The 21,227-nt window shown below is 33.2% G+C and overlaps 2 protein-coding genes across 2 annotated transcripts in view; both read left to right on the top strand.

The window, feature by feature from the left end:
• Nucleotides 1-10,418: 10,418 nt before the first annotated feature.
• LOC141544675 (uncharacterized) lies at nucleotides 10,419-17,513 on the top strand. The gene is made up of 3 exons (XM_074271089.1): nucleotides 10,419-11,426; nucleotides 13,785-14,575; nucleotides 17,108-17,513. The coding sequence occupies exons 1-3, from the start codon at nucleotides 10,466-10,468 to the stop codon at nucleotides 17,339-17,341; spliced, it is 1,986 nt and encodes a 661-aa protein (XP_074127190.1). The 5' UTR covers nucleotides 10,419-10,465; the 3' UTR covers nucleotides 17,342-17,513.
• Nucleotides 17,514-17,520: 7 nt separating this feature from the next.
• Nucleotides 17,521-21,227, top strand: part of LOC141543992 (ankyrin repeat domain-containing protein 26-like) — a 37,281-nt gene continuing 33,574 nt past the window's right edge. Inside the window, exon 1 of the mRNA XM_074269641.1 lies at nucleotides 17,521-20,289. Coding sequence (XP_074125742.1) covers nucleotides 20,138-20,289 — 152 coding nt within the window. The 5' untranslated portion in view covers nucleotides 17,521-20,137. The remainder of the gene's footprint in view (nucleotides 20,290-21,227) is intronic.

Here is a 21,227-nt window from a genome sequence, read left to right as displayed (position 1 = left end):
TTCCCTAATAACTGGGGAAGAGGGGAGGAAAATTGTTTGCCAATAATCATTTTGCAGATGCAGAAATGCTAGACAGATCCTTGACAGGAGGACTCTAACTCACTTTTGCAGTTTTACTTCATACTGGTTGTCTTCTCTCTCTTTTTCAGTCAATCTATTTTGGTCATTTTTCTGTATAATGTCCTCCTCTGTATCCTTTCAGGCCATCTGATGAAATCCTTTTCTTCAGTCAGAAACTTTTTCATGTGTAAACTCAATAAATTTTTTTTCTGGAGTTTACTAGTCTTCCTGAAAATGATTTCCTAATATATCAATTTGTTGATTTCTTTTAAAGGTATATTCATTACAACCATGATCAACTAATGTTACAGAGCACCTACTCTGTAACATAAGGGGGTGACTTGCCCTTATCCATCTTGTCTGAGTTATTTACAGTCTACTTTAATTTTTGAGGAACAAAAAAATAAAATCATCACTTTGCTGCCAACCTTTCAATATTGCCCATACAAAATATACATATAAGAACAACTATTATTTAATTATAGCAGCATAGGCTATTTCTCTCTCCTGGAAATTAGTCACAGGTGTTTCACCTCTCCATAGCCATTGAATATTTTTTTCACCAATATGAAAAATGCTGTGCACATGAATGAAGGGATACAAATCAAAAACAAAAAAACAATAAGGTTAGAAATGTATTAGGCAATTTGTCTATCCTCTATCTAGAAAAAGAATAATTAATGACTTTTTAGCCTAATTGAGTGAGTAAAAATATTAAATAAGTTAGTTACAATGTTAATATATATTTGTTTCATGCTGTTAAGGAAATACTTGTTTTCAATTTCAAAATTCTAACCTTCCTTCAATTTCTTGTTACTTGAGTAGATTGACATATACTAAGCCTAAATTTGTAATTTATTGTAGTACAACTTTTTAAGAATTTTTTGATAGATATACGATAAATTAATATTATATTATAAAATAAATAATGTACAAAATTTTAAATTTTATTTTCTGAGATTTATCATCAATATCTGGGTAAATAAGTTGGTTTTCCATGAATGTTAAATTAAGTATTGAAACATTTTGCATATCTGTGTCATAAAAGGAATTTGGTAGGACTCCTTCAATCCCTATTTTTTTCAAATAGTTTATTTAGCATTGGAGTTAGTTGTTCTTTAAATGTTTGGTAAAATTCACATGTAAATCCATCTGGTCCTGGAAATTTTTTATTAGGGAACTGGTTAATAGCTTGTTCTATTTCTTTTTCTGAAATGGGACTATTTAGACTACTTACTTCTTCCTCTGTTAATCTGGGCAAGCTATATTTTTGAAGGTATTCTTCCATGTCATTTAAGTTATCGAATTCGCTCAACCTATCCAAGAGCACTCAATGTCTTTCCAATTATTTAAAACTGATTTTATTTTTGTGGCAAGGGTTTCATAATTTTGCTCATATAATTCCTGACTATTCTTTGGTAGATATATTCCCAAATATTTTATACTATCAACCATTATTTTGAATGGAATTTCTCTTTGTATCTCTTGCTGTTGGATTGTATTGGTAATGTATAAAAATGCTGAGGATTTATGTGGATTTATTTTGTATCCTGCAACTTTGCTAAAGTTCTGAATTATTTCTAATAGCTTTTTAGCAGAGTCTTTGGTGTTCTCTAAGCATACCATCATGTCATCTGCAAAGAGTGATAGTTTGATTTCTCATTTCCTACTCTAATTCCTTGAATCTCTTTCTTGGCTCTTATTGCCGAGGCTAGAGTTTCTAGTACAATATTGAATAGTAATGGGGATAGTGGGCAACCTTGTTTCACTCCTGATCTTACAGGAAAAGGTTCCAGTTTATCATCATCACATATGATGTTTACTGATGGATTTAAATATATGCTCCTTATTATTTTAAGAAATAGTCCATTTATTCCTATACTCTCAAGTGTTTTTAGTAGGAATGGATGATGGATTTTATCAAATGCTTTTTCTGAATCTATTGAGATGATCATATGGTTTTTATTAATTTGATTATTAATATGGTCAATTATACTAATAGTCTTCCTAATATTAAACCAGCCCTGCATTCCTGGTATAAATCCCACTTGGTCATAGTGTATTATCCTGGGGATGATTTAATGAAGTCTTTTTGCTAATATCTTTTTTAAGATTTTAGAATCAATATTCACTAAGGAGATTGGTCTATAGCTTTCTTTCTCAAGTTTTCAATCTACCTGGTTTAGGTATCAGTACCATGTCTGTGTCATAAAAGGTATTTGGTAGGATTCCTTAAATCCCTATTTTTTCAAATAGTTTATATAGCATTGGAGTTAGTTCTTTAAATGTTTGGTAGAATTCACATGTAAATCCATCTGTTCCTGGGAATTTTTTGTTAGGGAATTGGTTAATAGCTTGGTCTATTTCTTTTTCTGAAATGGGACTATTTAGACTACTTACTTCTTCCTCTGTTAATCTGGGCAAGCTATATTTTTGAAGGTATTCTTCCATTTTATTTAAGTTATCGAATTTATTGGCATAAAGTTGAGCAAAGTAGCTTCTAACTATTGTTAGAATTTACTCTTCATTAGTGGTGAGTTCTCCCTTTTCATTTTCAACACTAACAATTTGCTTTTTATCTTTCCTTTTTTAATCAGATTTACTAAGGGTTTGTCTATTTTGTTGATTTTTTCCTAGAAGCAACTCTTAGTTTTATTAATTAATTCAATAGTTTTTTTACTTTCAATTTTGTTAATCTCATCTTTTATTTTTGAATTTCAAGTTTTGTGTTTGTCTGGGGGTTTTTAATTTGTTCCTTTTCTAGCAATTTTAGTTGTAAGCCCAATTTGTTGATGCTCTCTTTCTCTATTTTATGCAAGTAGGCCTCTAGAGATATAAGACTTCTCCTTATTACTGCTTTGGCTGTGTCCCACATATTTTGGTATGATGTCTCATTATTGTCATTTTCTTGGGTGAAGTTATTATGTCTATGATTTGCTGTTTTACCCAATCATTCTTTAGTATAAGATTATTTAGTTTCCAATTATTTTTTGGTCTACTTTCCCCTGGCTTTTTATTAAATGTAATTTTAATTGAATTGTGGTCTGAAAAGAATGCATTTACTATTTCTGCCTTACTGCATTTGGTTTTGAGGTTTTTATGTCCTAGTATATGATCAGTTTTTGTATAGGTTCCATGAACTGCTGAGAAGAAAGTGTACTCCTTTCTGTCTCCATTTAGCTTTCGCCAAAGATCTATTATATCAAACTTTTCTAATATTCAATTTACCTCTTTGTCTTCCTTCTCATTTATTTTGTGGTTTGATGTATCTAATTCTGAGAGGGCAAGGTTGAGATGTCCCACTATTATAGTTTTGCTATCTAATTCCTCTTGCAGCTCTCTTAATTTCTCTTTTAAGAATTTAGATGCTGCACCACTTGGTGCATATATGTTTAATATTGATACTGCTTCATTATCTATGCTACCTTTTAGCAAGATATAATGCCCTTATCTCTTTTAATTAGATCAATTTTTGTTTTTGCTTGATCTGAGATGAGGATGGCTACCCCTGCTTTTTTGGTTTCACCTGAAGCATAGTAGATTCTGCTCCACCCTTTTACTTTTATTTTGAATGTATCACCCTGTTTCAGGTGTGTTTCCTGTGAATAACATATAGTAGGATTCTGACTTTTAATCCAGTCTGCTAACTGCTTCCTCTTTATGAGGGAGTTTACCTCATTCACATTTATTGTTATAATGACAAATTCTATATTGCTTGCCATCCTGTTAACCTCTGCTTATGTTTTTCTCCTTTCCTTTCCTCTTACCCCCTTAACCAGTATTAAACTTGTGAACACCATTTGCTTTTCACAGCCCTCCCTTTTTAGTATCCCTCCCCCACCTTAAAGTTCCTCCCCCTATTTTACTCCTTTTTCTCACAATTTGTGTATTCCCTTCCCCTTAGCTTACTCCTCTCTTACTTTTCAATGATGTGGAAGAAGTTTCACCATAAATTGAATATGTCTATTGATACACACTATGTTCATCTCCCTCCTTTCTTTCTCTCAGATATAATAGGTTACCTTTGCCTCTTAATGAGATGTAGTACCACCACTTTACCCTTTTTTATGATATAATTTCCTTTCCACCTCTAGTTTCTGGGGCAAATTATACATATGTTCTTTACATATTTTTTATGGCAGAAATTGAGTTCTCAAGATTTATGTTTACCTTTTTAGAAATCTCTTGAGTTCTATATGTGAAGATCAAACATTTTGTGGAGATCTGTTTTTTTTTTTTCATCAAGAATAGATGCAATTCATTTATTTCGTTAAATGTCCATCTTCTTCCCTGGAAAAGGATGCTCATTTTTGCTGGATAAGTTATTCTTGGCTGCATACCAAGTTCTTTAGCCTTTGGGAATATCATATTCCAGGCCCTTCGTTCTTTTACTGTGGACGCTGCTAGATCCTGGGTTATCCTTATTGTGGTTCCTCCATACCTGAATTGTTTTTTTTTTTTTTTTTTTTTTTTTTTCCTAGCACCTTCCAGTATTTTTTTCCTTCATCTGATGGTTCTTAAACTTGGCCACTATATTTCTTGGCGTTTTGATCTTAGGGTCCCTTTCAGTAGGTTATCGATGAATTTTTTCAATGTCTATTTTACCCTCTGTTTCCAAAGTGTCTGGGCAGTTCTCTGTGATAATTTCCTGGAAAATAGTGTCCAGGCTTTTTTTTCCCTCATATTTTTCAGGGAGTCCAATTATTCTCACATTGTCTTTCCTGGATCTGTTTTCCAGGTCTGTTGTCTTTCCAATAAGGTACTTGACATTCTTTTCAATTGTTTCATTTTTCTGGTTTTGCTTGACTACTTCTTGGTTTCTCCTAGAGTCATTCATTTCTACTTGTTCGAGTCTAATTTTCAATGATGTGTTTTCATCACTCACTTCTTTTATATCTTTTTGTAATTGTCCAATTGAGTTTTTATTTTCTATGGAATTTTTTCCATTTTATCTATTTTATTTTTTAGAGAGCTGTTTTTTTTTCTAGCTCACTAATCCTGTTTTTCTTGGAGTTGTTTACCTTTTCTAATTCACTAATTTCATTTCTCAATGATTTGTTTTCTTTATCCACTCTGTCTTTAAATCTGTGGAATGACTTCTCCAGGCTCTCTTTCCAAGCTTCCCTTTCCTTTTACCATTTCTCTTCTAGCTCTCTTGTGAGAGCCTTTTTAATTTCCTCTATGAGATTCTTTTGTATTGGGAAGCAGATCATATTCCCCTTTGGGGATTCCTCAGTTTTTCAGTGTCCTCAGAATTTAAAGTCTTTTCTTTCTCCATACAGAAGCTGTCAATTGTTAGAGCCCTTTTAAATTTTTTGTTCATTTTGTCAGAACGGGAATGGAAAAAAAAACAAATTGACAAGAGAAACAATTGGTCTGTTTTGGGAGGGGATGGGGCTGGATGGTGTTAATGAGCTTCCTCTATAGATTGAGGGAGACAGTATTGAGGCACTAACGTGACAGCGATGCCTATGCTGCATATGTGCTCTGAGGCTCTGATAATGCGCTAAATCACTCAGGATGGGGATAGGGGTAGCCAGTCTGGAGAGACACTAGCTTTCCGGGGGTTTATTCTTTACCTCCAGTGTTTACACTTTCTCAGCTGCTCCTGGCTTACTGCCAAGACTGAGTGTCCACACTGGGGTAAAACTCTTTTTGCAGAAACGGCAGAGATCGTACCCCTTCCCCCTCATGTCTGAGCTGTGTGAGCTGCCTGTCTCACTCTGGCTGCCTGCCCTCAGTCTGTGCCCAGTCTGTTCATCCCCTCCCCTGAGCAAATACAGACCTTCTCTGGCGAATTTCAAGGATAGCTTCTGTTGGTGATTATTTGTGTGTTTCTTTTCCAATCAAGCATTAATTCCGAGGCTAAGTCCTGAGAGAAAACAGGGAGCTCAAGCAGCTGTCTGCCTCCACACTGCCATCTTGGCTGGAAGTCCTATGGATGTTTTTTTTTGTTTTTTTTTTAACTCTTATTTTGTCTCTACTGTTAACATGTTGCCTGAATTTGCCAGCTAAATAATTAATTAAGGAATCATCCACCTTATGAGCACTTGTTGAATTTATAACACTCATTATTTGGATGATATGCTGCTGCATTAGAACATTAACTTTGTAATTAACTTCCTGTGAACTCACCTATCCATTGTTTAAAATGACTAACTTTTATGTGTATCACTGTTGAGCATGTTTTTATATTGTCAGATGGACACATAAGTATGAGTTCTCTGGAATCTGATCTATTATGTAAACTGCATTTTGGGACAATAGTGTGTTCTTATTTTATTTCAAGTACTAATAACTGATTCCTAATTTTGGTCAGGCAAATGCCATTACAACAATTACAACACGTTACAGCATTCATTCCTTAAATCCTATAATGAGAACTAACAAACCTATTCATTTTGCATGAAGTTATGATTGAATTATACTGTTTGTCTATGGTTGATAATAATAAACCTTTTATTCCTTTTTCAGGTCGCCTGATGAGAAATTCTAATGGGAAGGTAACATCATTGATACTTTTAAAATTATTATCAGATGTGTACTGAAAACTTTCTATGTAATTATATTCTTTTTAATTATCTTCTTTCATAGCCTATCCAACCTACTCTTCAAATGAAAGATTCTTTCCCAAACCAAGAAGTAGGAAAAGGAGTTATGGAAAAACGAGAATTTGGTAAGCTTTATAATTTCATAATTAAGGATAAAAAGAAACATATGTTAAGGTCTCGTCAGTCTTTTTCTTTTCTTCTCTTCTTCCCTATTTTTATTGCACTTTTCAGGGAAGAATTTGAATTACATGATGTAGATGTATTTTTTCCTTTTTTTAACCCTTCCTTACAAGTTGACAATAAGTGCATTTTTAAAAAATTGCACCTAATAGAGGATTCATCCTGTAAAAATCTTTGATTTTTCTTTAATTTAGTATTTTGAACACCTTATTTCAAGTTGCATTTTTATACATCCTGGATCTTTTCTTTATTGCATGAAGACATATGAATCCAGTACTACATGTGTCCTCTCAACTCAAGGTGTTATACGTGAACCTGTTGTGATATGGGAGCCACCTGCCAGTAGCTGCTGGAGGTCTAACTCAGACCTGTAGAATGGATCTCTTCATGTGAGAGAAGGATGATGATACAAGGAGACTGAGAGGCAGTTGCTTTCTCTGACCTCTCTCCTCTTCCCTCTTGCCTCCAATTTATTTCATTCCCAATCCACAAGCAACACCTATAATATAATAGTAAAGGCTGCTTTGCAACTCTTTCAAGTGTTATGATTCACAGCTGTGGAGGCTTTTGGAGAATTGACCTTCCCCTTCACTTAGGCATCGTCCTTAACAATTTCCCAGGTTTTTTTGTTTTGTTTTGTTTTGTTTTATGGAAATGGGGTTATTCACACACACACACACACACACACACACACACACACACACACACACACACAGCATGGTCAGTAAATTTGTGCATTAATTGTTATGTGAGTCTCCACACTGAGGAATGCAAACAGCACTAATACCTCTGGGTGGTTGTAGGGTGAAATATTATAACAGGTGTTGAATCTTGTGAAATGTCATGGAAGCAAATCAAATCAAGAAGAGAACTATAGTTAGAACAGGCATTTTTCATAAGTCTCTCATTAGTCTTCTGGCTTGGCCCTTTGATGTGTTGGATTTAATTTCCCCGACTAAAAAAGTCTTACCGGGTCTCTTCCCTGCTGAGTTACCGAAGGAACTGGGGAAGATCTTACACACAAACAACTCTCAAGCGCTGCTGCTTCTTCTCTTATATTTCTTGTGTCTCGTGTTCAGGTGCCATATGTTGTCATATGGGAGCCACCTGCCAGTGACTCCTGTAGCCAGTGGGTACAACAACTCAGACCTGTAGAATGGATCTCTTCATGTGAGAGGAGGATGATGATTATGATACAAGGAGACTGAGAGGCAGTTGCTTTCTCTGACCTCTCTCTTCTTCCCTCTGCCTCCAATTTATTTCATTCCTCATCCACAAGCAAGACCCGTGTCAGTAAAGGCTTCTTTGTAACTCTTATGTTATGTTATGATTATGCTATATGTTATGATTCACAGTTGTGGAGACTCTAGGAAAATTGATCTGCCCCTTTACTTAGGCATGGTCCTTAACGTGAGCCAACTATTATATTTCTTTTGCATATGAAGTATCTCCTGTTGGACTTTAGGAAGCAAAAACAAAACAAAACAAAACAACACAAAAACAGTTTTTAGACTCAAGGAATTTGCTGTCTGTGAAGGGAGAAGTATGTCACAAGATAAGGAATAAAGAAGGCAAGAGAAAGTGATAAAAGTGCTCTGAAAAAAATGGGGGGGGGAAGCTTAAAAGGTTAATTAATGGTTGTGGACTGGAGATTTCATAGATGTGATTCCTCCTGAACTAAAGTACAATACCACAGAAGGCAAGAGAAAGGCCTCCTTGACAGCTTTGTGTAAAATAGACCAAAGAAATTAGGAATCAGAGATAAGAAGACCATATACTAGTTTATTGCAAAATTCCAGGTAAAAGTTAATGAGGTTATGAAAGCAGAAAGGCATATTAGCCAAATATTGTGAAGTGCCCATTTTTAACAAAGAATAAGAATATGAAAAGACTGATCACTCAAAAGATAGAAGAAGGGAACAAAAGGAATGATGAATTCTGCCATCATTATTTTAAATGAGAAGGTCCAAGGGCCAGTTCTAAAATGTGGTGTCCAAAACTAACTACAAAATTCATATATTGTTTGATAAAAACAGAGTTCAACATCTGGTTTCCCCTGCACTTTATATCTCTTTTAATGAAATATTAAACTGCATTACTTTTTGTGGCAGTTATATGGACTGATATTGAGAATATGATTCACAAAGAAATACAAATTCTGACATTTATTTATGTATCCATAACCATTCTATTTTGTGTTTGTGCTTGGGTTTTTCATTTTGTCCACAAAGATGACATGTGAGAATTAGTCAAGTAGTTTGATGATATGTTGGTATACTATAATAACAATAATCTTTTGTTCAATCAGTGTAGTAGCCCTACCAATATATGAAGATACTGAGATACGATCTATTCTGAATAATTCCCAATGAAATCCCAGGAATAGAATGAGATTAGCAACAAAGACTATCTGAAAAAGATTTTCATAGCAAGGCAGGATCTGAGGTTATATAAGGAAAGATGAAGCTAAGGGCAAGTCTAGGTGATTTAGCAGTTAAGATACTATTGATAACCTTGAAATAAGAAGTTTTAGTAGAATAATAAGCCCAAAGCCAGAAAAAAAGGGTTTTTGGCATGACTGAAAATGACTCCAGTAATGAGATGCAGAAAAGGCATAAGATATTTGACAATAATTTAGAAATGCCATAATTAAACATGGAAGAAACTTCAACATTAAATATTTAATGCGTATTCTGGTATATTTATTGAATTCATACATCATTGTCTTTTTCTTTTTTAAAACTAGTATATATGTAATCATATCACATTTTAAAAGGAAATACAAACTTATGTATTGTCATTTTTTTGCTAAATTTGTAAAACAGACTAAAAGTTTAAGAATTAATCTTCAAGAAGTTAGATTTTTCTGAGAAAAAGAGTTATACTCAAAATATACTTGAAAAAATTATGCCCCATGCTTAGAAAAAATGGCAGTTTTTTTAAAAAAATAATTATTCACTAAAGGAATGCTAATTGTAATCATTTTCTGAAGAATATATTTCAACATAATAGATAGAAAGCTGACCTCAAAGCCAAAAAAACCTGATTTCATATCTCATCTCTGATTCATACTAGTTGTGTGATCTTGGACAAGTCACTAAACATCAAAGGACCCTATCTAGGGAAATTGAAGAATGTTAGTTGCAAAGAAGGTACTAGCCAATTTTTTTTTACATCAAGAGTCCTCTGTAAATAAATCACAGGTTAAATAATTTGAATTTTATAATATGAATAAATATTTACTAATATTTATTTGATATAATAAATAATTTGAAAAAATCATATATCTATTTTAAGTTTAATAGGTGTTTTCAAAAAAAAACTTTACCTATTTTACTAATACCCTCCTTGGAACCACAATTTGGTAATTTGGTAAGAAAATTAGAGCTTATGATCCAAGAAAAAAGAAGATAGGCTGAATATTGAAGGCAAAGAGTTGTTCATAGGTTTTTCATCATGTTACCTGAAATGAAAGATAAACTATCACAAATAAGCAAAATAAAATCATAAGTACAGGTAGAGATTTGAATGCTGTATTAAGAAAAAATTAAGTAATATGTCAGGAGGATAAAAGTGATGTACTATTTAACTCAAATGTTTACTTTTCAGATGCTTTGAAATGGGATTCTACAAGTACTTCTCTGATAAAGGAAAGTCACAAAAGTTCCAAAGATATGAAGTTGCAAAGTAATTATCCTGGCAAATCACTGCCACTGAATCAAAATCAATTACCATTCACCAAATATGAAAAGATTCCTTCCATAATAGGTGAAGCTATAGTTGGAATTGGGCCTGTCATTGACTATAAAGTTGGAGTTCAGTTAGAAAAACCAGACCCCCAGAAGGAGTGTTCCAAGGACATGAAATTGCAAAATAATTATCCTGGAAAATCACTGCCACTGAGTCAAAATCAATTAGCATCCACAAGATTTGGAAAGATGTCATCTGAAGAAGGTGAAGCTGTAGTTGGGATTGGGCCTGTTATTGACTATAAGGTTGGAGTTAAATTAGAAAAACCATTCCCCCAGAAGGAGTGTTCCCGAGATAGGAAATTGCAAAGTAATTATCCTGGCAAATCACTGCTATGGTGTCAAAATCAATTACCATCCACAAAATTTGAAAAGATTCCATCCAAAGAAGACAAGGCGGTAATTGGAATTGGACCTGTCATTGATTATAAGATAGGAGTTCATTTAGAAAAACTAGTCCCCCAGGACTTTTCCAAGGATATGAAGTTGCAAGATAATTACCTTAGTAAATCACTACCACTGAGTCAAAATCAATTAGCATCTACAAAATTTGGAAAGATGCCATCTGAAGAAGGTGAAGCTATAGTTGGGATTGGGCCTGTCGTTAACTATAAGGTAGGAATTCAATTAGAAAAAACAGTCTCCCAGGAGTGTTCCAAGGATATGAAGTTGCAAAGTAATTATACTAGCAAATCACTTCCACTGAATCAAAGTCAATTGCCATCCTCAAGATTTAGAAAGATTCCATCCCAAGAAGAAGAAGTTGCTGTAGTTGGAAGTGGGCATGTCATTGATTATAAGGTTGGAGTTCATTTAGAAAAACCAATTCCCCAGAAGCAGTATGAACCACCTCTACAAAAAGAGAACTGGAAAGAAGTAAAGAAAGGTAGGATTGATATTATGAATTTTCTCTAAGTATGTTATTTGCTCAAATTGGAGGTCTAATGTTCTTTGTTTGGTTTTCTTGGGGCTCTCTGGGAGCAGTTTTCCTTTTAGTTCAGTAATTACAACGAGTAGCCAGGGGTAAAGTCCAACTCTTTTATTATCACTTTCAAAGTCTTGTCTATTTGCCTGGGACCTGGTTAGCTTTCTTAGAGGCCTTCTGGATTCTTGCTTTCAGTGGAAAAATTGAGGAGACCCTGCTACCAAGGTGGTGTGAGGTGGGATGAATGAATCTGAGTTCAAGAGCTTGTGCTTCTGCCTCCAGTCCACTTGCCTTCTATAGCTCTCTCTCCAAGCCTTTCAGTCCCCCAGGAGTCTGACTGAAGATCGAATGAATTTCTCTCCTTGGTTCTGAGAGCTTGAGCTCCTGCTTCCAGTTCTCTTGTCTTCTCTGCCTCTGAATCTGGCTAAGTTTGTTGGAGCTTATATGTTCTCTTATCATAGGTGTGAATCTAATAGAACTATATTTTAAGTACTAAGTACATGTACTGAATTAGAGAACTATTAAGAACCATACTAAGCTAGATAACCATTGTCTTTATCAATTCCACTGTGTTAACACCTTGTAAGAATCCTTGTTTCAGAGTTCTGGCCCATAACAGGAAGTGTCTTTTTAACACTTCCTGTTTTGATTTCTTCCTCTAATTAGTGTAGCATTGTCTTCAGTATAATTAATTGTAATTTCCTACTTCTCTTTGTTTTTATATTTCAAATCCTAAAACATTTAGGTTTTTACATTTACCTATAAAATCCACATATAAATGATTTTCCTTTCTTTCTGTTATTTTCACTTATTTATAAGCCAACTTCTACAAAGCTAAATAGAATCAATATAACTTTCCCCATGTATTAAATTACCTGGTTAGGTGATGCTTCCCAGTTAATTGTTTCCATGACATTGATTTGAATGTGATGCAATTACCATACCAAGGAATGTTATTTTTTTCTATCATTGGAAAATCCATAAATTCAATAATTGCATCATGTTCTAGTTTAAATGTTTATGTAAGTTTTGTTTCAACCATACATACATACAATTCTTTAAAAGTTCTTTTAAGAGGGCAGCTAGGTGGTGCAGTGGATAGAGCACCAGCCTTGAATTCAGGAGGACCCGAGTTCAAATCTGGTCTCATACACTTAACACTTCCTAGCTGTGTGACTTTGGGCAAATCACTTAACCCCATCCTCAGAAAAAAAAAAAGTTATTTTAATATTGTCACCTTTCTTATTCTATCCAGTTCTCAGATACCTAATTTTTAAAGTGCATGGTAAATTAACTTGTAGAGTATTATCCATGTATCTTGGTTCCAGGTTTCCTTGACTTAATCAGAGTAGCTTTATCAGATCTCATTTACCTTATTTCCCTATTTCTTTGAGACAGACCTGGCCAGTGGTTTCACTATTAAGAATTATATTTTGTTCTCTCTTTTTTTTGAAATAATCAGATTGATCCTGTCTTTTTAAAATTCTATTCACAAGTCATGATTTTTTGTCTTTGAACTTATTTCAAAAATTCACCTGTTTTATGATGACTTAAATTTATTTTGTTAATTACACGTCTATTTTTGTGTAAGGAAATCTGTTACTCTTGAAGGATGCATGTGGTCTAGGATCTTCATACCACAAATCCATCCTTCAAGGATATCTGGCTTTTATCCAATTAAATCTAGTCTGATATCTGTAAACTTGCTATGAACTCAAACAATAAACATTTCTGAAGCCCAAAATGAAAGAAAGAAATTGTTAATTCCTCATTCTCAATTTCCAATTGGTCATGTTGTCCTCATCCCCCATGATGCTGTCCATTCTCCAAGCTATCGCATTGTTTTTCTCATCTTCCCAACTCCATTTTTTCTTCCCTTTTATTTCCCCAAACTGTATTAAGGATAGTAATCCCTGCCTCATGATCTTTGGTTATTGAGAAAGTCCAATGACCCAATTTGTTGCTTACTGCTAGCCTAACTAACAAATTGATCATGGACAGCCTCTGAGTTTATTCAGTGCTAACAGTTTCAGCTAGGTTAAGTTACAACTTCCTCTACTTTGCCCCTGGGAAATGAGCATCTCACAAGAAATTTAAAATCTAGCAATAGATAGAAGTTACAAAATAATCAGCTAAAAACATAATTAATAAAATAGAAATTTTAAACATTTTCTGCCTTACCTCAAGATAGATTACAATAGATAAAATGATATATGTCACAACTGCCATTATTGTTAGTGGGAAGGAAAGGGGGAGGATTTCATTCATAGAAGAAAAGTAATTCTAATAAAATAAATTTTCATTTAAATATTACTTTAGACTTGGAACAAGAATTGAAATATAAAGAACCATCAGAATTACCAGAAATGTCATCTGCCTTGGCAAATAACTTAAGTGATTCTGTGGAAAAAGAGAAAAATAAAGGTCCTTTCAGTGTAGGAGATCTTCAGTCACTTTCTGGACAAAGGGAAGATAATCCAGAAAATGTCTTTTTAAAGGATTTAAAGATCAGCTTCCCAAAAAATGTTCTTCAGTTTTCTTCTTATATGTGCTCAAAAAGGAGGACCCCACAATCTAAGAATAAGCCAAAAATTGAACCTACTTGCAATGTAAGTGAAGAGAATATTGCTTATGTTGCAGAAAATATAAAAAGATCTGACTCAAAATTAGTTATAAATGAAATAAAGGAAGATAAATTGTTTGGTATTGAAATAACATTTAGTCAGCAGAAAAATATCACAAATTTGGAATCAGATTCAGGTTTGCTCCAATCAAGTGGCCCAGGAAGTCATTTTGGTGTCCAGCTTATGCATTCTGGCAATATGACATCAATCAACCAAGAAAAAAAACCTGAACTTATTACTGCAAGAAAATGTAAAAAGAAAACAAAACATATAGAAACCTCATTCCAGAATAGTCATCACAATGCCACTAGCTCTATAAATGAGCTAAGACTTGGGAGACACTCCCTTCTATATGGGGACACAATCTCAAAAATGTTCCTGGATAAAGAATTAAAGCAAGATAAACAAAGATTGACAAATGAATTAGGAATTATGCAAGCAGAGTCCCTGACTTTCAAGAAAGAAAATATACAACCAGAAAAAGAGGTAGATTTACCTCCTGGCACTCTACATTCTATTTATTTTTCCTCTTCATCAATCATCCTGTGAAATTGATTTTTCATATGATGAAAATGCTATGTTCTATGTTCAAACACTAGCTATTTGTACAATGTATATTGAAAGTTGTGTTAAAGAAAATATCCAGAAAGCTTCTTTTGTCAGTTTTTATTTTGATTGTCTAAATTACTCAATTACAATGTCAATTTCCAAATTATTTGGCATATAAACAAGAAATTTTCTGAATTAGACATACACATTGGAACCAAAAGAACAAGGATAAGCCTAAAGATAATTAGAACACAGACCTAAAAGAAATGTAATAAACTCAAATTCTCTTTATAAATTTTTTGTAATATTTGACATTTGAAAGAATTTTGCTTTTTATGGACATTTTCATTTTCTTAGCCAAATGTAAAGTGTTGTGACTTAAAATACTAAAACATAAGCTAACTGGGAAATTTGTAACAAATGTATCTGATTAAACTAATACTTAAGGTGATCTTCTAGTTCATCTTTACTGATTTTACTAAAATCATTTTTTACATTTCAAAACAAAATGAAACACAATTTTGCCAATTAATCACTTAATATCAGTTTTCAAAAGGGCATTAATATAGCATTTGTCTATTCCACAAGTAATAAATTACCAAATTGAGCCTTAAACCTTTTGACTTCTAGTTCAATGCTCCTCTTATTGCATTTAGTTATTTTTTTCAAAATACATTTTTCTCTCATTTTTGCACTTAGAAATATTGTAAAATGGAAGAAAAGATGGAAAACAGTGGCAAAACATTGATGTTATATGTTTACACAATTTACTGGCTTTAGATACTATCAAACTAGCACAGTTTAGTCATTGAATTTTTTTGAAGAAGCATTGATAGTCATCAAGTCAAACCCCCTTATGCATTAGGCTCAGGGAAGTTGGATTATATGACCAAGGTCTCTTGACTTATCTGTACCTTCACATGTCTATTTTATAATTATCTTTTCACAATAATAAATAAAGATATGGCAAATAATAGTGAAGAGAGAGCCAGTCATTTAGTTAGACTTAGATTCAAGGGCTGCTTTTAATACTTACTAGCTATGTTACCCTGGACAAGTCCCTTGACCTTACCTGGCAACTGATACTAGAAGCAGAAACTGCTCTGACTTTATGGAAACAGTTTCCTTACTTGGAGTTACTCACACTGATGAACTCACAGGTCCTTTCCAAAAATAATGAGAGTAATATTTGTATAAATTTGTATACAAATTTATCTCATTTGGTCTTCATTACTATTCCTATAAAGTGGTGTAATCCATATTTACAGACAAGGCAATAGAATCTCAGAAAATATAAATGACTTTCTGAAATGTTCAATTTGGTATTTCTTTAAAGCTTCCAATGCTAGCTCAATGCTAACTCTCAACTATATATATATATATATATATATATATATATATATATATATGTATAAATACACACACACAATTACTAAATAATGCAACTTCATTCTGAATCAAATGTGGATACCTCCACTCAATGTTCTGGATTCTGCTATAAGTTTATTAGTATGATTTTGACCAAGTTACTTAATGTATCTGTGCTACAGCTTCCTCACCTACAAATGGATAGCATTAGAATAAGATATTTTATTCCTAATTTTTTTTTTCCTGTAAAGATTGTGCTTCTGTGAATGTGCACAGGGAATAGCACTGATTTCCTATAGTGCAGCAGGAATAGTGCCTCAATCTCAGTCTACTCATTTACTGTGTTGTTAATTGAATATTTCAGTAACTCCCTTCAAGTTTTTTATTTTGCCTTTTTTTTTTAACTTTTTGAACATGACAGTAAGGAATAAGAAATGAGAAGTGAGATGGGCAACAGCTATCATATAGTGGCGTTGGTCTTGTTCTATCTGATCACTGGTGGAAAAGGACAAAAATAAGTCAGATATTATCTCCTTGTTAAAGGGGAGAAATGAGAGAACATGAAAATAGGATGAGAAAAGAAATTGAGATAGCAATTGAGCTATTACTTTAAAATTTGAATCAATTTTTTTTTTGCTTTCAAACAAAAATTATAAAACTATGACCATTTTTATATCCAAAAAAATGAGGACAATATGTATTTAGGATAATATATGTTTCAAAATGAAAGTCAGCATGACATATTTGATGGTAGTTTAAGTAAATCCCACTTCTGACATATATAGGCAAGTCATTCAGTGTTCTACACATTGGTAGAGGAAATTTTTTCTTCAGTTCCTTGTACTAGTTAAATCACAAGTCTAGTACTGGTACATAAGTAAACACATAAATATATATGTATAAAAGTGTATGTATGTATGTAGTATGTATATATACACATACTCACATACATATATATATAATACATTTTATTTATATATACATATATATATATATATAAAATGCAGACACACACATATAGATAGATAGATAGATAGATAGATATACATTTACACACAGACAAATGCAGTAAAAGACAATAATACTAAGTTTTCTTTTTAGGTGGAAGAGAAAAAACAAAATCATCAACAGAATAAAATGAAAACATTGGACAGAAAAGATGATGATAAATTAACTGAAAACAGGAGAGCTAGCAAAGCTAATGAGCAGTTTTCTATGGAGAGCCACCAGCATGGTAAAGATGAGGAAAATAAAATTCCTGCGGAAGAAATTCCTATAATGAGCATTTCTTCCAAGGAATATTTAGTACCTGTCCACCATGTTTTAAAGGGGTAAGTTTGTCAAAATAATTAGCTGGAGTATTATCAAATATTAACATTCATGGTATGCCCAGTTTGCTCTAATAATCTAGATCCAGATTTATTCTGCATCCACTTGTTTTTTGCTGAGAGAGAACTTAAAATCCCATGAATGTATATTGTTCTATTGATGTAAGTATATTCTTTTATTTTGGAACTGTTTTATTTTTGAAAGAAATATCAATGTTTATTGAAAGAAGATAGGTAGTCTTTGATGAGATCCAAAAGATCAGCATATAGTAAAAGAAATGGATGGCAAGAAGCAAAAGTTTGCAAATGTATAAATAATAAGTGCTAATGAGATGTGAAAATTGGCTTCCAGCTACTCCAAACATTAGATGACTTCTCTTAGTCATTAGAAAGTTTCCCATCAGTAGAAATATTCAAGAATGAATCAATTTAAGTGCTTATCATGGCCAAGCACTGAGGAAAGTCAGACAACCTGGATTCTTAAGAAACTCACACTTATAATTGCAGACATGCAAATCATTAAAAGGATCATTACTAACCTAATGCTATGTAAGAAGGGCCTGAGGAGAGAAAGGTTAATGTCCTTTTGGGGTGGCAGGAAAAAAAAGGGAATTAACGAAAATGTAGAGAGAAGTGCTCATAGAGATCTTGTTTTATAAGACCTTCTAGTGCTCATACAGTTTCTGGATAGGTTGAGAAAGAGCAAAAAGCAGGTAGCAAAAGCTACCTGCTTCCCCACCTTTAAAAGTCTTTAAGATCATAAGGTGATAGATGAGCCAGGCAGGAATATGATAAAGAAGGTTCATAATTTATGTTGCAGCTGTACTTACTAGAAGACCTCTAAAATTCCAACTCATGAGAGTTGTAACGTGGAAGTGTTATGGATTAACACTGAGAAAATCTAGAATGTTAAAAAAAAAAAAGCAAGCCTGGATTTACTTTTAACTTAAAACAATTTAATAGCCTTAAAAACTTATCCTAAAATAATTAACTTCATTAATTATACATAACCTATTTGAGAAACACTGAAAAGGGTATCTTTTCCTGCTCAATGCCAGTACTCATACATTGTGACCTCAGTTGCATGCATACATTTTTTTTTACTGTTCCTTTGACTAGTGGGGAGTAACCATATTAGACTTATTTGCGATAGATAGTAAAGCCATTGACAATTGAAAGCTTCTTGTTATCTTTTACTTATCAGCCTCATTTCCCATTATATCTCTGCTCACCTTTCTAGTGAAACATTCCTAATTATGCATCAATATCATGTTCTAAATTGATAATCTCCTACCATGCATAAATAGGAAGTGGTACCTTCTCATCTGGACATTATAATTTCACAGTTTTCAGTTGCAATTATTTTATTGTTTTTAATAATTACATTATTGCAGTTAGAATATATAGTTGTCCTGGTTACCCTTATTTCATTTTGCATTAATTCATATAAATATTCTCATCCTCCCATTTAATATTTCTAAACATACACAGTGGTGTTCCACAATTTGTTTAGCCATTCTTCAGTCAATGAGCATCTACTCTATTCCTAGTCATTTGCTATTACCAAAGTTCCTTGCTGTGATTATTTTGGTTTTTAAAACTTTTCTTGCCAGTGGGCAAAAATAACTCCTTGGAGTATACTTTTAGCAATTGGAGAGAGGAAACTATGCTAAAGCACCAGAGAAATTACTATTCTTTGGGGAAGTTTGAAGAAAAGGAAATCAAAATAGGGTAAGTTGTCAGACAACATTCTATATTAATTCTGTGAAATCTGTGAGTAAAATTAGGGGCTGGGATAAACAAGAATCATTTCAAAATGTGCTTATTTCCAAAATGTCCTTCATTGATACCTCTCAGAGTGGGAAGGGGAAGTAATCAAAAAACAATCTTCCTACATTTGTGATTGTTAATTGTTCACTATTTTAGTAATTATGCTCATTCTCTCTTTTTTTCCCCTCCTGCCCCCCCCAATAATGTGTTAATTTCTAAGGCAGTCCATTCCTTTAATTGTTTGGAAGTTGGTTGTTTTGCCTTTTCTGTTTTTCATGCATTGATCCCAAATGTGTTTTACTGTGCCTCGTCCTATCCTTTGGAGGGTCAATTAAACATAATAGTCTATTGTATATTTGAACACATATACCATGCTATTATCCCAGTTCTTCCTCTTCTTTATAGAAAGCATCTTCAGTAAATCATCAGTTACTCCTAATTTGATAAGGGCTTTATCCTTTGCCATCCTGATTTCTGTCCTCTGGAAATATTTTGAATGCTAAATGTCTTTCCTAAAATATATCTCTCCCAGGAAAGAATGTGTTCTTCAAACATGTTCTGATCAGGGTGTAGAATAAGGAAACTATCACCTTCCTCCTCCTAGATTCTATTTTTAATTGTTTTATCACAACAATCTGGTTTTATATGGCTGATGGTTTTTTAGCCCAAATATAGGCAGGAAATGGTAAACATAGGTGAAAAAAAGGTTTGCTGAGAAATAAGCAGAATCTGTTATTCCTAGACAAGAGAAATCACAGATATGACTGGTAAGGACATGGTATTCTAAGGAGTGTGAGAACTTTTGTTGGATTTAGATTTTAAGCCTGAATATGAAGAAGCTTCACAGGCCGACAGTGTAATTACAATGGATCACATATATGATCACCATGTTAGTTAAGGAAGCATAGTTTGGAAATAAAATGAACATTAAAGGAGAAAGAAAAAATATATTCCTCCAAATTTTCTTTAAAATTTTCAATAAAAAATCATTTTAAAATCCCCTCATGGATTTTTTTTCTGCAATGATTTTGCCATGCATAGGAAAAATGTAAAAAAGCCTGAAGATGAGAAATTGATTTCCAAGGATTCTAGTACAACTTCTGAAAAGGTGAATTCTTCATCTGGTATCCTATTCCATAGTAATGATGACAGCACTTTAAGTGAGACAGATTCTGATGAATTAAGGTAAACTGGATTAGCTCACAGAAAAATATGAGCAATGTGTGCTTTTTTCTCACTGTAGAAGACTGTTGTCCTGATTTTCTTTGTTTTGTCAGTTAAGTGTTCTTTCTAAGAATTCTGGTGGTATGAGACGTATGCATTGCAGGAATGCCAGAAAAGCTAGCTATTATTGGTAAAGCTAAGGGTCCCAGACTCCCCTTTTCTATGCATACCACATTACTTACAACTGTCATTGTGGTGACAGGACACAGCAAGATTGACATTGCTCTATGAAAAGTAGTTTTAATAATACATACTTTAATAATAATGCTTAGGCATTAGTAATAATCCCAGTCTTGGAGTCAGAAGATTAAGGCTCAAGTTTCCAGTTTCCTAATATTGTAGCATCGATTGAGAACTGGAAGGCATTGTAGTCCAGCCTCCTTATTTTTAAGCTAAGGAGATAAATAGTTTATTCACAATCAAAAGAGGAAAGTGAAAAGAGGAAGAACCAGGTTGGTGAAATACAGATTCAGTCCATTTTCCACTGTACCAATATTAGCAGTGGACCTAGGACATACTCTACAATTTTGTAAAATAGGGATGATGATGATGCATTAGCAGGATTGTTGTAAGGAAAAGTTCTTTATAAAGTGCTATAGAAACATGAACTATCATCATAAACCCAATAAATATATTGTGCAGCACACATCAGAGTATTCTGCTAATGTTTGTCTTCATTACAGTTGTCTTTCCTTAAAGAGATAATACTTTTAGACTTCTGTAACTATTTAATAGTAGATATGGATAAAAACATGAGGGATATGGATGGGTAATAACATCTATTTACCATTGCTTTTAATAGTTGACTAAATCCCCCCAAAAGTGAGAGAGCCCAGTTTCTTCAACTATACTTCATCATAATTTATTTATTTCAAACTCTTTTTTTCTCCCTCTTCACT

Source organism: Sminthopsis crassicaudata, chromosome 5 (genome assembly GCF_048593235.1).
Source record: "Sminthopsis crassicaudata isolate SCR6 chromosome 5, ASM4859323v1, whole genome shotgun sequence".
NCBI classification, from domain to species: domain Eukaryota; kingdom Metazoa; phylum Chordata; class Mammalia; order Dasyuromorphia; family Dasyuridae; genus Sminthopsis; species Sminthopsis crassicaudata.
The sequence above is the reverse complement of the archived record's forward strand: the minus strand, read 5'-3'. Positions and strand labels throughout refer to the sequence as shown.